This window comes from Pelmatolapia mariae, linkage group LG17, assembly GCF_036321145.2.
Source record: "Pelmatolapia mariae isolate MD_Pm_ZW linkage group LG17, Pm_UMD_F_2, whole genome shotgun sequence".
Taxonomy (NCBI): Eukaryota; Metazoa; Chordata; class Actinopteri; order Cichliformes; family Cichlidae; genus Pelmatolapia; species Pelmatolapia mariae.
Window position 1 is genome coordinate 27,313,787 of NC_086242.1, and position 17,073 is coordinate 27,330,859.

The window sequence follows — 17,073 nt, forward strand, 5'->3', positions numbered from 1 at the left end:
CAGCCTGGTATTCTCAGCGTCAGCATCTTTTCCAATCAAGACTAACCAAATCCTTCGATCCTCCCGTCAGTAAGAGACTGCATCCTCACTGTCCTACGCAGCCACTCTCCACTCAGTCTCCAGTGCCTCCAGTGTCACCTGTAGTTCAGTCTCCAGTGCCTCCAGTGTCACCTGTAGTTCAGTCTCCAGTGCCTCCAGTGTCACCTGTAGTTCAGTCTCCAGTGCCTCCAGTGTCACCTGTAGTTCAGTCTCCAGTGCCTCCAGTGTCACCTGTAGTTCAGTCTCCAGTGCCTCCAGTGTCACCTGTAGTTCAGTCTCCAGTGCCTCCAGTGTCACCTGTAGTTCAGTCTCCAGTGTCGCCTGTAGTTCAGTCTCCAGTGCCTCCAGTGTCGCCTGTAGTTCAGCCTCCAGTGCCTCCAGTGTCGCCTGTAGTTCAGCCTCCAGTGCCTCCAGTGTCGCCTGTAGTTCAGCCTCCAGTGCCTCCAGTGTCGCCTGTAGTTCAGCCTCCAGTGCCTCCAGTGTCGCCTGTAGTTCAGCCTCCAGTGCCTCCAGTGTCGCCTGTAGTTCAGCCTCCAGTGCCTCCAGTGTCGCCTGTAGTTCAGTCTCCAGTGCCTCCAGTGTCGCCTGTAGTTCAGTCTCCAGTGCCTCCAGTGTCGCCTGTAGTTCAGTCTCCAGTGCCTCCAGTGTCGCCTGTAGTTCAGTCTCCAGTGCCTCCAGTGTCGCCTGTAGTTCAGTCTCCAGTGCCTCCAGTGTCGCCTGTAGTTCAGTCTCCAGTGCCTCCAGTGTCGCCTGTAGTTCAGTCTCCAGTGCCTCCAGTGTCGCCTGTAGTTCAGTCTCCAGTGCCTCCAGTGTCGCCTGTAGTTCAGTCTCCAGTGCCTCCAGTGTCGCCTGTAGTTCAGTCTCCAGTGCCTCCAGTGTCGCCTGTAGTTCAGTCTCCAGTGCCTCCAGTGTCGCCTGTAGTTCAGTCTCCAGTGCCTCCAGTGTCGCCTGTAGTTCAGTCTCCAGTGCCTCCAGTGTCGCCTGTAGTTCAGTCTCCAGTGCCTCCAGTGTCGCCTGTAGTTCAGTCTCCAGTGCCTCCAGTGCCGCCTGTAGTCCAGTCTCCAGTGCCTCCAGTGCCGCCTGTAGTCCAGGCCCCAGGGCCACCAGGTTCACCCGTTCACTCCACGCAGGGAGGAAGTCTTACGTCTTCTCAGTGTACTTTTCAGGGTTTAGCCGCCGTTGGTACAGTTTGCCACTCCAGGGCTTCCCCAGAGGCTAGGTGTCAGGCCCCAGCTAATTCTGGACCCCTGCAGTTTAAGCAGCCCCCTGAGTACCACCTCATGTCAGCGTTGCCTGGGCGGAGCCAGTGCTCAGTGCATTGTCAGTCGCCACTGTGTCAGCTAGTGGCCTCCATGACTGCTGGCTTGGTCATGGCTTCTGCTGGAGGGTCCGAGGGACCGCTCCGGCCTTCGTCTCTAGTCTCCGCTGGAGGGTCCGAGGGACCGCTCCAGCTTTCGTCTCTAGTCTCCGCTGGAGGGTCCGAGGGACCGCCCCGGCCTTTGCCTCGTGTCTCCGCTGGAGGGTCCGAAGGACCGCTCCGGCCTTTGCCTCGTGTCTCCGCTGGAGGGTCCAAGGGATCCGTCCGGCCTTTGCTTCCTGTCGTCGCTGGAGGGTCCAAGGGATCCGTCCGGCCTTTGCTTCCTGTCGTCGCTGGAGGGTCCAAGGGATCCGTCCGGCCTTTGCTTCCTGTCGTCGCTGGAGGGTCCAAGGGATCCGTCCGGCCTTTGCTTCCTGTCGTCGCTGGAGGGTCCAAGGGATCCGTCCAGCCTGCAGCGCCTCCGTCTCCGGCGTCCACGCCGCCGCCAGCTGCAGCGCCTCCATCTCCGGCGTCCACGCCGCCGCCAGCTGCAGCGCCTCCGTCTCCGGCTTCCACGCCAGCTGCAGCCTCTTCATTCACGCCAGCTGCAGCCTCTTCGTTCACGCCAGCTGCAGCGCCGCCGCCTCCGGCTTCCACGCCGCCGCCTGCAGCGCTTCCGTCTCCGGCTTCCACGCCAGCTGCAGCCTCACCGCCTCCGGCTTCCACGCCGTCGCCGCCTGCAGCGTCTCCGGCTTCCACGCCGCCGCCAGCTGCAGCCTCACCATCCTCGCCTGCTGCAGCGCCTCCGTCTCCGGCTTCCACGCCGTCGCCTGCTGCAGCGCCTCCGTCTCCGGCTTCCACGCCGTCGCCTGCTGCAGCGCCTCCGTCTCCGGCTTCCACGCCGTCGTCAGCTGCAGCCTCATCATCCACGCCAGCTGCAGCCTCATCATCCACGCCAGCTGCAGCCTCATCATCCACGCCAGCTGCAGCCTCATCATCCACGCCAGCTGCAGCCTCATCATCCACGCCAGCTGCAGCCTCATCATCCACGCCAGCTGCAGCCTCATCATCCACGCCAGCTGCAGCCTCATCATCCACGCCAGCTGCAGCGCCTCCGTCTCCGGCTTCCACGCCGTCGCCAGCTGCAGCGCCTCCGTCTCCGGCTTCCACGCCGTCGCCAGCTGCAGCGCCTCCGTCTCCGGCTTCCACGCCGTCGCCAGCTGCAGCGCCTCCGTCTCCGGCTTCCACGCCGTCGTCAGCTGCAGCGCCTCCGTCTCCGGCTTCCACGCCGTCGTCAGCTGCAGCGCCTCCGTCTCCGGCTTCCACGCCGTCGTCAGCTGCAGCGCCTCCGTCTCCGGCTTCCACGCCGTCGTCAGCTGCAGCGCCTCCGTCTCCGGCTTCCACGCCGTCGTCAGCTGCAGCCTCATCATCCACGCCAGCTGCAGCCTCATCATCCACGCCAGCTGCAGCCTCATCATCCACGCCAGCTGCAGCCTCCGTGTCCTCTTCCTCGTCTGGTCCAGCCTCCGTGTCCTCTTCCTCGTCTGGTCCAGCCTCCGTGTCCTCTTCCTCGTCTGGTCCAGCCTCCGTGTCCTCTTCCTCGTCTGGTCCAGCATCATCATCATCAGCTTCATCCGCGCCTGCAGCGTCAGCATCAGCTTCTTTGGCTTCCGCAGCTGCCACGCGGCCGCCCGGTCCGGCCTTGCCTGGTCCGGCCTCAGCCTCGCCTGGTCCTGCTGTGGCAACTCTGCTGTCAGAGCCGGCTCGACCTGCGCCTCCTCGCCTTTGTTGGCCGCTTTTCAAGCCTCCGAGTCGGCATCATGGCCGTCGAGGGCGGCCCCCTGAACTGTTTGCCCGGCGCCGCCGTTGCCGTGCGCACGGTCGGCCGCCTGAACTGCTTTCCCCTTGGCTCCTGTGTTGCCGGCCCCCGGGCCGGCCCCCTGAACTGTGCCCACGTCGCCGCCGCTGCCGTCCTCACGGCCGACCCCCTGAACTGTGCCCACGTCGCCGCCGCTGCCGTCCTCACGGCCGACCCCCTGAACTGTCTGGGCTCCGGTGCTGTCGGCCCCCTGGCCGTCCCCCTGAACTGTGTCCACGTTGCCGTCCTCACGGCCGGCCCCCTGAGGTGTTCTGATTTGGACTGTTTTCTTGAGCGCTGGTGTGTTTCTTTTCTTTTGGTTTTGGGACTCGTGTTTTGTTTTTTGCTGTCTAGTGCACCTGTTTTGTGTTGCTCCGAGCCCTCCGTCCTGGACCCCCGCCGCCCGCCCTGGTCGGGTTTTCTGTTTTTCGGGCGGTTTTGTTTTTCTTGTTGGGCTGTCTGGGGCCAGCCTTCGAGGGGGGGGTACTGTCATGATCCTGGGTCCTTTTGACCCAGCGTTTTGTGTTTTTCCATTGTGATTTTGGTTCTGTTCTTCCTCTGTTTAGTGTTTATTCAGTTCTGCCCATGTGTTCCTGTGTTTAGTCCGCGTTTCTTAGTCTGTGTCTTTGCTTGTGTAGTTCCTGTTTTATTGTGAAGGTCTGTGTCTGATGTCAGTGTGTTCTGTTTACGTTTTCCCCTGTCTCGTCAGTCCTGATTTCTCCCAGCTGTGTCTCCCTTCTGTTGTCCATTCCCTGATTACTTCCCTGTGTATATTAGCCCTGTGTTTGCCCCTGCTCAGTGTCGCGTCGTACCCTCAACTAGCTGTGTGTTTTGCCTCTGTGTTTCCAGTGTTTTGGTCTCCAGCTCCAGTTTAGTATTTCTGTTCTAGTGTTTTAGTTCTCTAGGGTTTTTGTTTGCTTTTTGGTGAGTTTAGTTAATTCAAGGTTTTTTCCCAGCAATAAAGCTGCGCTTTAAGTTGAACCCCCGTGTCTGAGTCCTGCATTTTGGATCCACCTCTCCTGCCTGCCTGCCACACAGCCAACCATGACAGATATAGCATATTCTGACTGAGAGATTTCTGAAAAACTTAAAATGTACAGCTCTGCTATCACTTCCAACATAAATGAATACAGGAAACTAAACAGCAGTGACATTTGTAGGGTTACTGAAGTTGGGCTAGCTGGTATATAATGATGTGCTACGTGATCACTAGCAACACAGCTATGTTAGCATAACATAAACACAGTGAAACTGGAGGATGAACGCTAACTTTTTTCCACTTCCAATGCCAATATGAGGGTTCCTGATGGTTATGGACAAATGCAATTGCATGGCAGGATACTGTAAAAGGACCAAACTTCAGTCAGGAGAACAGGTTAGTCATTAATATACTGAAACAACATGGGAATAGAGCAGCTGCGAGAGAATTCAACATTAATGAATTAATGGTACGGAAGTGGAGGAAGCAAGAAGAATGAGTTAAGTCTGACTTATCTGACTGTTTTGTTTCACTTAACTCGCCATATAATTCGGTGTGTCTTATGGTCTGAAAAATACGGTAATTTTACATTTCTATGTAAATGACCCTGTGAATTATGATAACCATTTGAGAAGTCTATGAACATAGTAGTGTACATACAGATACAGAAAGTCTGTCATAACACTGTGTCATATTACTGTAGCTGACATACTGTATTCTGTGTCTTTGCATGAGTGTGTGTGCTGTGTTCGTCTGATTTTCAGTGGGTGTAACAGTCAGTACTGACCCAGGCAGCCCTCCAGCCTCCATCACATTCGCCAGTGTGACATCGTTTGACCAGACATCATACTGCCATTTCCTCAGGCCCAGCACGCCACACAGCACCCGTCCTGTGTGCAGGCCTACGCGCATGTTCAGATCCACCTCTGTGGCCTCCACCACCGACCTGCAGGGGGGGAAAGAATGATTTATAACTACTTGAACAAAAACCAGGACAATTTAACATTTAAAGCATTTTTGTTTTATTGTTGTTGTTTTGTTTTCTTTTTGTTGCCATATAGGAAGCAGTGTGGCTGAAGCAATGATAATGCTGGGTAGTAAAAGATGCCCAGCAAATTTCTCCAGATTACTGAGTGTTAACAACACTAGGTTAGACTACAGTGACCTTTAGCTCATCACTTTAAGGAAACTTAAAGAGGATAAATTCTCACAACAAGGTCTTATTAACATCTCCAAAGAAGCATAGCTGTTTCCCAGCAGGAAACACCACTAACTGGTATGGGATGTGTTGGAACAAATCAGGCAACCATCTACCAAGCATCAGTGATATCTGTACAATGAGGTTAAATGTTGGTGCACAACCCAAAAGATATTAAAAGACAATTCCACCCCCTGCCACAACCTGTTTACCTTCCTGCCATGTGGCAAGCCAACCAGAAACATCTGCTGTAGCGCAACCACATTTGAGCACAAGAGCCCTTTTTTTAATTGCTATTTTTGTGGATATTGTTTTACAGCCTCGTGTTAGATTATGATAATGGAATTAATCTTGAATCTTAAAGTTCTGAATCGTGTAGCAAAACTGATTCAGGGTTGCTACACGAGTACAAAATCTTTGATGTAAAGAAGCGCATCTGTAATCATACGTTTCCAACACATTTCAACTTTGTTCCAAAAAAAGCACAAACTACTCAATGCGCCTTCAAAAAAGTTTATGTTCACATGTATGTGTTTACAATATGAATGCGCATGTGTGGATCACCTTCACTGAGTCGTACTGTGGGGCAGTGACGAAAAAGCAGGACTTTTCCAGAGCCTCTCCTCCCTGGTAAATCACCTAGTAACCTGTGGGAGGTCACCCACTTCAGATGTGAGACAGTCACAGACGGAGCCGAGGAAAGAAATTGAGAATGGCAAAGGGTTCACAAAGTGTGTGTTTGCGTGTGTGTGGGGGTGGGTGTGTCTGTTTACAGGATGGCAGAAAAGAAAATGTGGTTTGCCCATAAGGTTGAAGAAGGGACATCTTACACTCACACGCATACTGAGGAATGCGTGTGCATGGCAGCACCTGTCCTTTGAGATAAAGGGCTCCCACTGCGGCATCCATCCTCCCAGACAGAGCGGTGGGGCAAAGAACATGACAGGCGCAGGTTCACACAGGAAAGTGAGGCAAAGGTTCTCTGTGTATGTGGTGTCTACATCCTTTTAGGGAGCGGGGCGGAAGCCAGGGCTACGTACAAGCAAGTGTCTTTTAGGTGCCAAATGAACGAAAAAGAAGTAGAGGGAATAGATTTAGAAGTCAACCAAATCTATGTGGTTAGAAATTGTTTGGATTGGAATATATACACACTCAATATCAATCACATGTTACAAAGGTCAGTTTTCTAGGTTACCTTTGTGACAGGTGTTTTGGCAGCAAAAGGGGGACCGACGCAATACTAGACAAGTGGTCCTAATGTTATCCCTGATCGATGTATATTACTGTTGAAGCAGGTAAGAAGTGCCCCAGTTTTCTCAGATTTCCTAGAAACTGTTGTCATAGAAGCAATGCACCAAAAGCAACTTAAAAGGATAAAATTGTTTTCTTCTTAAGAAACAATTCAGATGATCACATATTGTAGTGTAACTGTTGACTTCTGGTCCTTCCCCAAAACAATCATAACAAAGAAATTTTTGCCTGCATGTCAGTGTGTTACATACGCAATGGTATCAATCATATCCAGGCCCATTTCTACACAGCAGTGGGCATGGTCCGCCTTGGGTTGGGTCAGTCCTGACACGCAGTAGTAACAGTCCCCCAGTATCTTTATGCGCCTACAGTGATTCTCCTACAGACACAAAGAGAAAAAGAAAGATGAGCAATGTCAGTGAGATTAGAAAAATTTCGTTATTTTGAGTGTATACTACACATATCTTTAAATGTATCTTTGTCAGGTTTAATGTCATTAAGTGTTGGACAGGATTAATGTAATACTATGCATCCATTCCCATTGGTTTTAACACGAATCTTTAATTGTGTGGTGGCACATAATGATTAACGTAGCTGCGTTTTTACAGCTCTGTACACTGGAAAAGATATGAGGGAGATAGAGACAGATATCAGAGAGTTTATTTACCCTTCTCCAGCATGAGGAGAAAGTAAAATACCAGCAGAAGAGCACAGAAAACAATTGTTTTACACATAGGATTGAACTGTTTAGCCTACCTTGCTAGTTTAGCAAGTCAAATATTTAACTTATTGTCTAACAGTTCCTCCATAGTGTAGTGGCTTACACATTTGCCTAACTATCAAAAGATCCTGCTGCCCAATAAGACCTTGCTACTAATTGTGGTGATCCCTTGTGAATAAAGGGATCACCACAATGAGTGATCCCTTTATTCACTCATAATAAAGGGATCACTAAAGGAGTAGCTAAAAGTAGCTTTTCTTTTTATTTAACTTATTCTCTAATCCTGTTTTACTTATTTGTGTTCTCATTTTTTCTCTTTTTAAATGTCAAAGCAGTTAACATTAGCTATAAGCTAATGAAATTCTTAATTTAACTCAATTGAAAATCACCAGTAGATAACCCTTGTAGGGGGTCAGCTTAATCCTAGCACGTCCCTGATTTTGTAAACTATTGGTACTTGCCCTGATATACATTTACCTGTAGCCATCTTATTTGATGGCTCTATCATTATTACTCTACACGGAGCATGACTCCTAATTGTTCTTAGATAGCATGGTCAAATTTTTCTGTGACGTGAGCTGGTGTGACTAACTTTTATTTCCATATGGATCGCAGATTTTGTAAAGTTTAATGCCCCATAAATAGCTAATTATGACAGGGCCATTGCTATTTTAAACCCTTTCTTCTGCAGAAACTGTATGGAAGCTGCAGCTGCATTTTGATTCATTTTAATCAGATGTGTGTGCTTGTGCTACTGTTTGTGTATTTGTAGTTGAGGCCAACTCTAATTGCTCCGACATGCTCTTGAAGTAGAATCCCGCCCCCACATTTCCAGACAGATCCGCTATTTGTCACAGTGCACATTGTGCACAAACTCAGCAATGGTGCCACACACACACTCACCAATGCACACAGACACCTTTACAGACACACAAATCCCCACTCAGACACATACCTGCAAAAAAAAACGCAAAAAAACAGCTGCATGGTAACATGCACACATACTGTACTGCACAAGATTTAGTGGCACACGCAGGCTTTCCTTTTGGCACTGTATCACACAGAGTCATCAGAAAACTGCAATGGTAGACCCTACAAAGCTTAGCCTGCAGGCAACCTCTGACTGACAAGCACACATGTGCACACACACAAACACGCACATTCATATATACAGAAGATTCATGACAATTGCGGGGTAAGAGGCAGAGATGAGAAGAGAGAAGATGGGGTGCTCTGGTTTTCTGCTCACGGGAGCAGAAAGATTCTGGCGTGGGAGGATATGAGAATTCAGAACGTGCATGATTATCCCGGCACTCGGAAGAGAGAGAAGTGTGCATGTGCCTGTGTGTGCGTCCGTGTCCGTGAACAGAAATTATCTGCTGACAGCAAACCATGTCACAAGAGAAAGGTATCTCTGTCTGCTTTGGGAGAGACATTTAAGAATTTGTGCCTCTGTTTTGCTTGATGCTGTCTTCACTATGGTTAGGTGAAGGTTAGTGTTAGGCATGTGTCTGTTGTGGTTAAGTTTAAGTTGAGCCCGCAGGGAACTAATGTGTTGTGTAGCATACAGCAGACAGACAGGCTCAGCAGCTGTGACAGAGCTGGTTTGAAAGAGAATTTCTCCCTGGCTAACACGACGGGGTATAAATCTCAATTAGGTTGCAGCTGCAGCTACGCACAAATGCTCACACACATGCACCCAATATATCCTCATCACAAGGTTTCTATATAATGGCTTGCTGAGTTTCAAAGCGCTGCTAGCAAGACACATAACTCGTATCTTGCTCTTTTCACCCTCGGTCTATCGCTCTCTCTATGTTAAGCCACGACTGATTGCTGAGATGCAGAATGAGCTCATGATGGATAATCCTGCCCATCATGTGACTTGTGTGCGTGTCTGCATGTAGAAAGCAGGAGTAAACTGTCTCTTGGCCTCATGGAGGAGGTCAAGCATGTGGTAAAGAGATGGTTGAGTGTGAGTGCAATATCTTGGACAGGACTGACTTCTAATGGTACAGTCTGTCCTCTTGTGACTGTTTTCTCAAGGCCACAGCCTCTTTGTACCTACCAGAGGCCAGAGAAGTGCTGAATATTAACAACAAATGTTACAGGAGCAGTGACCAAAGCACCTTGTTTAGTATAATGAAAAGATCATAGATCAAATACATCCATTCACAATGTTAACTCTGCATGTTTATAATGACTATATACAATCATGTGACAAAGAAAGTTCTTACAGGATTCTGTGCAGTCCTCTGAAAAAGCTAAGTACACCCTCTGATTGAGTAGCTTGTAGAACCATGTTTTGAGGCAGTAACTTGAAGTAGTCATTTACTTCATGACTTTATAAGTTTCTTACATTGTTGGGAAGGAATCTTTGCAACACTCCTTTACATTTCTTTTGTGTGAGTGTGGCTCATGCAGTATTAATATGATTACAGTGGTCTGGCAGAAGATAACCTATCACTCATATAATCACCTTTGCCGGAGAACAACCCTACTGTCCACAGGCTTACTGACGAACAGTGTATGCAACTATACACCCTCTCAGTACACCCAGAACTTCTTCTCACACACACATTAACACTCCACCTCCTCAGCCCTGCTCATCTCCCCTCTGTCTAGAAATCGATCCTGTCATCTCTTCCTATCTCAGCCTCCCAATTCCTTCTCTTTCTTGACTTCCTCCTCCTCCTCCTACATGTCAGTTAACCTCTTCAGCTTTACTTTCACTTTTTGGATCAATACATGACTTGGCATAATAAATGAGCTCCAGGACTAAATAATACATTTTGTTTTCTTGGAGGCTTCTTCGGAACAACATGCTGAAAAAAGGAGCTCACCAACTGTTTGGACTCGCTGCAGCCAGCCTTCCTCCCTCACTGTAGGCTGTGAGTGTGATGGCTCAGTGACATCATTTCTTTTTTTTAAAGCAACTTTGTTTTGCAAGTTTTACCATCCCATATACTTGCCTCACTGCAACTAAAACCAAATAGACTTACAAACACAACATTTTTATGCAGATTCCTCATTTTATTGATTTTTAAAGAGACAAATCCACCTCTGCAGAATGAACTTTTGCACATGCTGTAAGCAGTGAATTTTCTGTTTTTCTATGACAATAAAGTAAAACGTAATGCTGCATTAATATTCTAAAAAAGGACTGTTCATATGAGAGGCCTCAGTTTATTACAGCTGACGTAATTAATAAGGAAGTTGTCGGTTTCCCATTAAATTGTTTTACATATTTTACAATTTCAGTTTTAGTAATATAGAAAATTAATGGTACAGTGAGACAACAGATATAGTAAATGGACTACTACGGTCACAACACCTAGTATCATTTATGCGGCCCTGATTTGTAATCGCACAGCTCCGAGATCAGATGAGAGCTGCGTGATCAGGGTGGTGTGGCCATAAGCTTTTACACTGATTAATTGTAGCATTGAGGTCATTGTTTAAAAAACTGCCTATTACACATTGTTTTTTATTATTTAAAATACAAAAATTTATAGCATTATGTCACTGAATTACTTCAAGTAGAAAGTAAATTATTACATGGCCCTATTATTGTAGGGTCCATCTTACAATATAAAGCGCCTTGAAGCGACTGTATAAATAAAACTGAATTGAATTGAACTGAATTGAATTGAATTGAACATGGCCTAAGATAATTAACACTACTTAACAATATGAAGTTTAGGCTACATACGTCCTTGTCCTAATGATTGTACACAAGAGTTTTCTGTCAGTCAGAGATGGGCAGTAACACGTTAAAAGTAACGTGTTACTGTAATCCATTTAATTTTTTTTAAGTAGTGAGTAAAGTAAGGGATTACTATTGCAAAAAAGTAATTAGATTACTATTACTTTCCTGTAAGCACGCTGCATTACTGCATTACTAAAACGTGATTTTGTTTGTCAGTGTCTCATGACAATGATGTAAGCACGTGCGACGTCCATGGCAGCAACAGACGTGTGTAGATCAACAATGAATAATATGGAGTGCAGGAGACAGTACGACCATGCAGCGTTTAAAGCTTGGATGTACTTAAATTACTTTATCATCCGCTGTACATTCTGCATGGGAAGAAAACTTCTTTCTACAGCGAAAAATTAACCTTCAAATCTGAGCAAGCACCTAGCACGCTGCCACAGGAATGTGAAATTCACAGAGAAACCCCCGGATACCCCCACTGACATGATCACTGTGGCACCAGGCAAACCTCCACCCGCCCCACTCCTGCTAAACAGGTGAAAATAGATTTAAGAGCGACAGGACTCAGTGCTGCTGAGTCGTTGATTTTATTTATTTTTTTCTGTGTTTTACTTGCATCTATTTGAAAGAGTGAGTGTAAACACAAAACATTTTTTTATTTTATATGCTGGAATATGCAGAAAATAGGTTTAAATGTTAAACAAATTTCTTCCAGTCAAAGACTGTTGCATATAATTTAATTTTGCTTGATGCAATGTGCATGAAGTTAAAAGATTAAAACTAATAAAACAAGTTTTTAAAAGAGACTTTTTCATTTGATTCAATTTTATATGATGGTTATGCAGAAAAAATAGAATTGGCAAAGGTCTGTTGCTTTATTACGTATTCAGGTTGTGTATCATGTTTTTAAAAAGTAGCTAAGTAATAAAGTAATTAATTATTTTTGAAAATAAGTAATCAATAAAGTAACAGGATTACTTTCTTGGAGAAGTAATCAGTAATTAGTAACTAATTACTATTTTCAAAGAACTTGACCAAGACTGCTGTCAGTGCTTAAGTGTTAACGATAAGCTGACACCAAAGCTGGTGAAAGAGCGCTTGACACAAAAAACACAGCAATCCTACTGCAGAAAAATACACAGATAGAAATGAAGGCTACAAGCCTGACTGTATATACTAACAACATTTTTGTTAACATGTTTTCTTTGCAGGTGCTTGGAAAGAGCTGATGTCATGTTACCAGCGGTGGATAGCTGTTGCTGGTTTGGGCTGAAGTTTGCACATTCTTGTCCTTTTCCATGGAGTAAAGTCTACGTAATGTTTACGTCTCCATTACTCAAAAGTTGTAAACCGCTTTCCCATTTTCCTTCTATTTCCAAAAAAACTAAAATAAGCTGATTATAGTGGAAATCCATTTATCCATCCTCTTCCGCTCATCCTTATCAGGGTCACAGGGAGGCTGGAGCCTGACCTGTCCAGGGTCACCCAGTCTGTGGCAAGGCTGACACAGAGAGACAGACAACCATTCGCACATACATTCACACCTATGGCCAATTTGGACTCATCAGGTAACTTAATCCCACTAATTATATGTCTTTGGACTGTGGGAGGAAGCCGCAGTGAGAGAAGTGTAAATATACCCTGAAAAAAACATATATCCGTTTTTTTCCCCGTCTGAACAACTTTTGTAGCACAAGTAACAATATAATTGTTTGCAATTAGTTACTGCAATGTGCTTGCTGAATTCAGTACAGTTATGTCTCACATTACTGTATTACAAAAAAGTAATGTCATTACAGTGGTGCATTATATACAACAGCAGTTCAAGTGGATCCGGCATTAAAATATGTACAACAACTGTGGGAAGACCAAAGCAATTTAACAGGTGTGCCCTGTATACAGCAAACCACCAAGATCGCTGCCAGGAGTGCAGTTCAGCTTGATTGTCAGTACACACTTGAATAACAGAACAATTGAATGAATGACTATGCAATGCTCAAACTCTCACTTAGCTACAAAGTGTCATTTAGTTGTGTGATGGACTAAAAAAATGCCTTCAAAACTTGTTTTTTTTCTCTTTTTTTTTTTGTTATCCTCCTTAATGAGTTGCTGATGTCGCTGAATAACCAATAAGAAAACAGCATTACCTACACAGCCCTGCATCACCCTGTATATACTGACTGAATGAGCCAGAGCAAGAAGTCAGGCCAATCATTCACCTAATTATTTTTTCACCAATTAACCAACTGGGTCTCTCTGCACTGAAGACTGCAAACAGCCAAATGGGAGATGACGCACTCTTGTGGAAGAGTTTGACAGCAAGCTGTCGAGGATATGAATGACTAATAACATGAATATCTGAAGTGGGGAGAATGTGAATGCTGATTCTGCCACATATACAAATAATAAAACCACTAATGCCTTTCATATCACCATTTTTGGTCTATTTTTAGTTTATTTGTAAGTCTCATCACTGTCACCATCTGTGTGTTAATGCAAACAACTCGTGATCAAAATGAATAAAGTATTAAAGCAGCAGAATACAGTCAGCGCTTTGCTTCCAGGCTCTGAGATCATCACTCCTCCAAATATGCTATATATTAAATTAGGGAGTAATGAGTAAAATATCTCTCCCGGAGCCTGCAGCTGGATGATGTTGACGAATAGCAGTTAAGAGCGCAGCAGTATTTACATGTCAGAGGGAGAGATGGGAAATCCTACAGCTTACATAGGCCACCAAAAGTGGAAGGATGTATTTTGTAAGTGACATGAGGAGACTGGAGCATGTAGTATGTGTGTCCAACTAGAGTTTCCTTCCTCAACTATCTCCCAAGCTTACATCCATTAATAAATTATTGTTACTAGTTCCAGTAATACATGTTACATGGGCTTGGCTAGCTCCCTATCACTGGAAGCTAAACAGAAGCTTGATATGAGTTTACTCTGAGATTTGGTCCCACTGTGGAGCAGTTTATAGTACCTTTCAGACTGTTCTCACCCAACAAAATCCTTAGTTGGTTTCTACCTACAGCAATTCTTGTAACCATGTTGAAAAAGTAAAAGGCCACAAAAATGAGTAAATTTCACTAACTTCAAAAATGCATTAATATACTGCTCGAAAAATATCAAAGGGACACTCTTTAATCAGAGTATAGCATCGTTCAGTTAAACCTCTGGGATATCGATCAGGTCAGTGAAGTAGCAAAGGGGTTGTTAATCGGTTTCGGCTGCTTTGGTCTTAATTTAAATCATTGTTGCCCGGGGCAACAATTATTGTTGGACAGGTAGTTCAATTTCACCAGGATACCACATCAATACATGCTATTACCTGAATGTGAAGGTTTCAATCAGAAATAGACTTTTGAGGGTGGCCTGAGGGCCTGACATCCTCTAGTGGGCCCTGTGCTCACAGCCCGGCACAGTGGAGCTTGGTTAGCATTTATCATAGAATACCAGAATTGGCAGATCCACCTGCTTTTCAAGGGTTCAATTCAGTTCCATTCAATTCAAATTTACATTTGCATAGCACCAAATAAATACAACAGTCGCCTAAAGGTGCTTAATATTGTAAGGTAAAGACCCTACAATAACAGAGAGAAAACCTCAACAATCAGACGACCCACTTGGCAACTGTGGGAAGGAAAAACTCGCTTTTAACAGAAGGGAACCTCCAGCAGAAACAGGCTCATCTGCTGCAAATGTTTGGGGCTAAAGACAGGAAGACAGGTTCACCCTGAGCACATATGGACAGATGTGAAGGAGTCTGGAGAAGCCATGGAAAACATTAAGCTGTCTGTATCATCATTCAGTATGACTGCTATGGTGGTGGGTCAGTGATGGGCTGAGAAGACTAACAACAGACCTCAAACAGGCTAGGTAACAGCACCCTGACTGCCATTAGGTATCAGGATGATACCTTGGACCCGGTTTCAGACCCCACACTGCTGCAGTGGGTCCTGGGTTCCCCATGGTGCATGGCAATGAAACCAACTGAACACCTCTGGGACATTATGTTTTGGTCCATCACTGGTGTCTTTGAATTCAGCCCTCTGCAGATTGATAATCAAAATGATGAATTATTCAATTATTATTTCCATCCTTTTAAACCTAACACATTACCCAGTCCACATGGGTTAGATATCCAGCATGTGTTTTTCCCCCAATGAGTGTCCCTTTAGCTTTTTGAGTAAAGCATTTAATTTATTTTTTGTGGGGGTTTTTTCATTTTGGTGCTTTTAGGGGTTGGGTTTTCTATAATGCTGAGTGCACATGAAAGGATAAAATAGTTGTCCATAAATCCCTTCCAATTGTGCTCCTTGCTGCTTGTTAAACTGCTGTTGCTTTCACTGCTAGGTATTGTAATGACTTTTTACTGCGTAATGTGTAAGTGCTCAGGGTAACTGAGTTACAGTTTTCAATTAATAAGATCAAATGCATTTCTAGCACCTCTTTTGCTAGCAGTGTAAATAGATGGCTATTTGATCATCTATCTTCAGTGACACACCAACATCAACAAGTGGCTACCATATTAGTGAAACTCGGACATTTGAACCTGACAAAGTGGAATTCTGAGAATATGGAAGAATTTACAACCAGCAATTGGTATTTAATCTCAATCAACTGCTCTTGTATCCTGAGAACAGGTTTAATGTGATTTTAATGGTCTTTGCTATTAATTAAGTATAGATAGTAGCCAGAGAGGAAAGGGAGAGGACTTACTGTAGCCAGTTCATCAAACTTCCCAAAGAGTTCATTGAGCAGCTTGACCAGTTCCTGAGCTGTACACTGAGAAGCCAAGCTGGTGAAACCCACAATGTCTGCAAACAGGATGCTGTCGAGACAGAATGAAAAAGAGATTTTAATCTAAAGTGAAGCGCTCAGTTCACGATGACAGCTGATTTTGATTCCTCCTGCTCTCCCTCCTGTTCACCATCAACCAAACATGTTGTGGTTCTCAATTTAGTAAAAAAAAAAAAAAAACACTCAACAAGCAAGGATGGGATATGTTAACTGTACAGAGCAATGTTTTTCTTTAACAAAACAATACCAACAGATCACACCTGAGCGACAAATTGACTAATAGTGAGCAAACAGCAAATACTATAATCCAATCTCTGATAAGTGAAAGCATCTTTTAGGCCAAACACTAAATCAATTACGGAGCTAAATTGCCTGCTTCTGGCTAGCTGCTGAAGTGGGGTGGAGGAAGGTGTTGAAAGCTACTTAGCCCCTCATTCATTTGCTCAGAGGCAGGCCAGATGGCAGCAAAACAAGGTGTTATGGATCTTATTGACTCAGTGGAAAAATCACTGCTCTCTGTGGAGTATAGGGATCAGAGCCGGTGTGTGCTGTGTGGAGCTGATCATAATGGCCTAGGTTTACTTTTATAGATACCTCTTGAGAAATAATGACACATGTTTTCACCATAACCTCCAGCCTGTGAGGTTTTTAAGTAGTAATAAGGATATTATGCTACATCTGTTAGGCCTTCTATTCGTTTGTGATACCTTTTACAGTGGCAGATTGTAGTTTGATTTAAGACAGAGGTAGGCATAATCAGTTTTCTAGTTTACAGTCAAACAACAGCTGCTTGCATATCATTTAGCAGACTGAGCTAATTTTAGCTGCAAGAGTTGATTAAAATAATTTTTTTCTTTTTCAAATGCTTCTGTTGACTAATTTCTAAGGAGACCTGTAAGATTAGTCTTAATTTCTATCATACATTTACTGTTCCTGCATCGTCATATGAAACATGTCAAACTTCAAATAATGAGGTTCCCTGTTTTCACTCCTGGCTCTGTATAATGTCAGTGACAGCACTAATCCCTGGTACAGCAAATTCAAGTTGACAATTTTCACAGTTTTTCTTAGTCAGAACTAATATTTTTCAGCAGTACATCATCTGTCTCGTTACTTTTTGCTAGATTTGCTGGAAATCAAACCTTCCCAGATGAAATAAATAAAGCAGAGTCAATAATCTTAGTGTAAACCATGTCATCTCACAGTGCTTTA

The 17,073-nt window shown here is 45.1% G+C and overlaps 1 protein-coding gene across 2 annotated transcripts in view; it reads right to left on the minus strand.

The window, feature by feature from the left end:
• LOC134615630 (adenylate cyclase type 1-like) overlaps positions 1–17,073 on the minus strand; it is a 60,974-nt gene that overhangs the window by 32,521 nt on the left and 11,380 nt on the right. For both annotated transcript variants that reach the window (XM_063460188.1, XM_063460189.1), the window contains exons 4-6: positions 15,781–15,892; positions 6,874–7,001; positions 4,961–5,119 (exon numbers count right to left, since the gene is read on the minus strand). In XM_063460188.1, the coding sequence (XP_063316258.1) occupies positions 4,961–5,119; positions 6,874–7,001; positions 15,781–15,892 (399 nt within the window). The remainder of the gene's footprint in view (positions 1–4,960; positions 5,120–6,873; positions 7,002–15,780; positions 15,893–17,073) is intronic.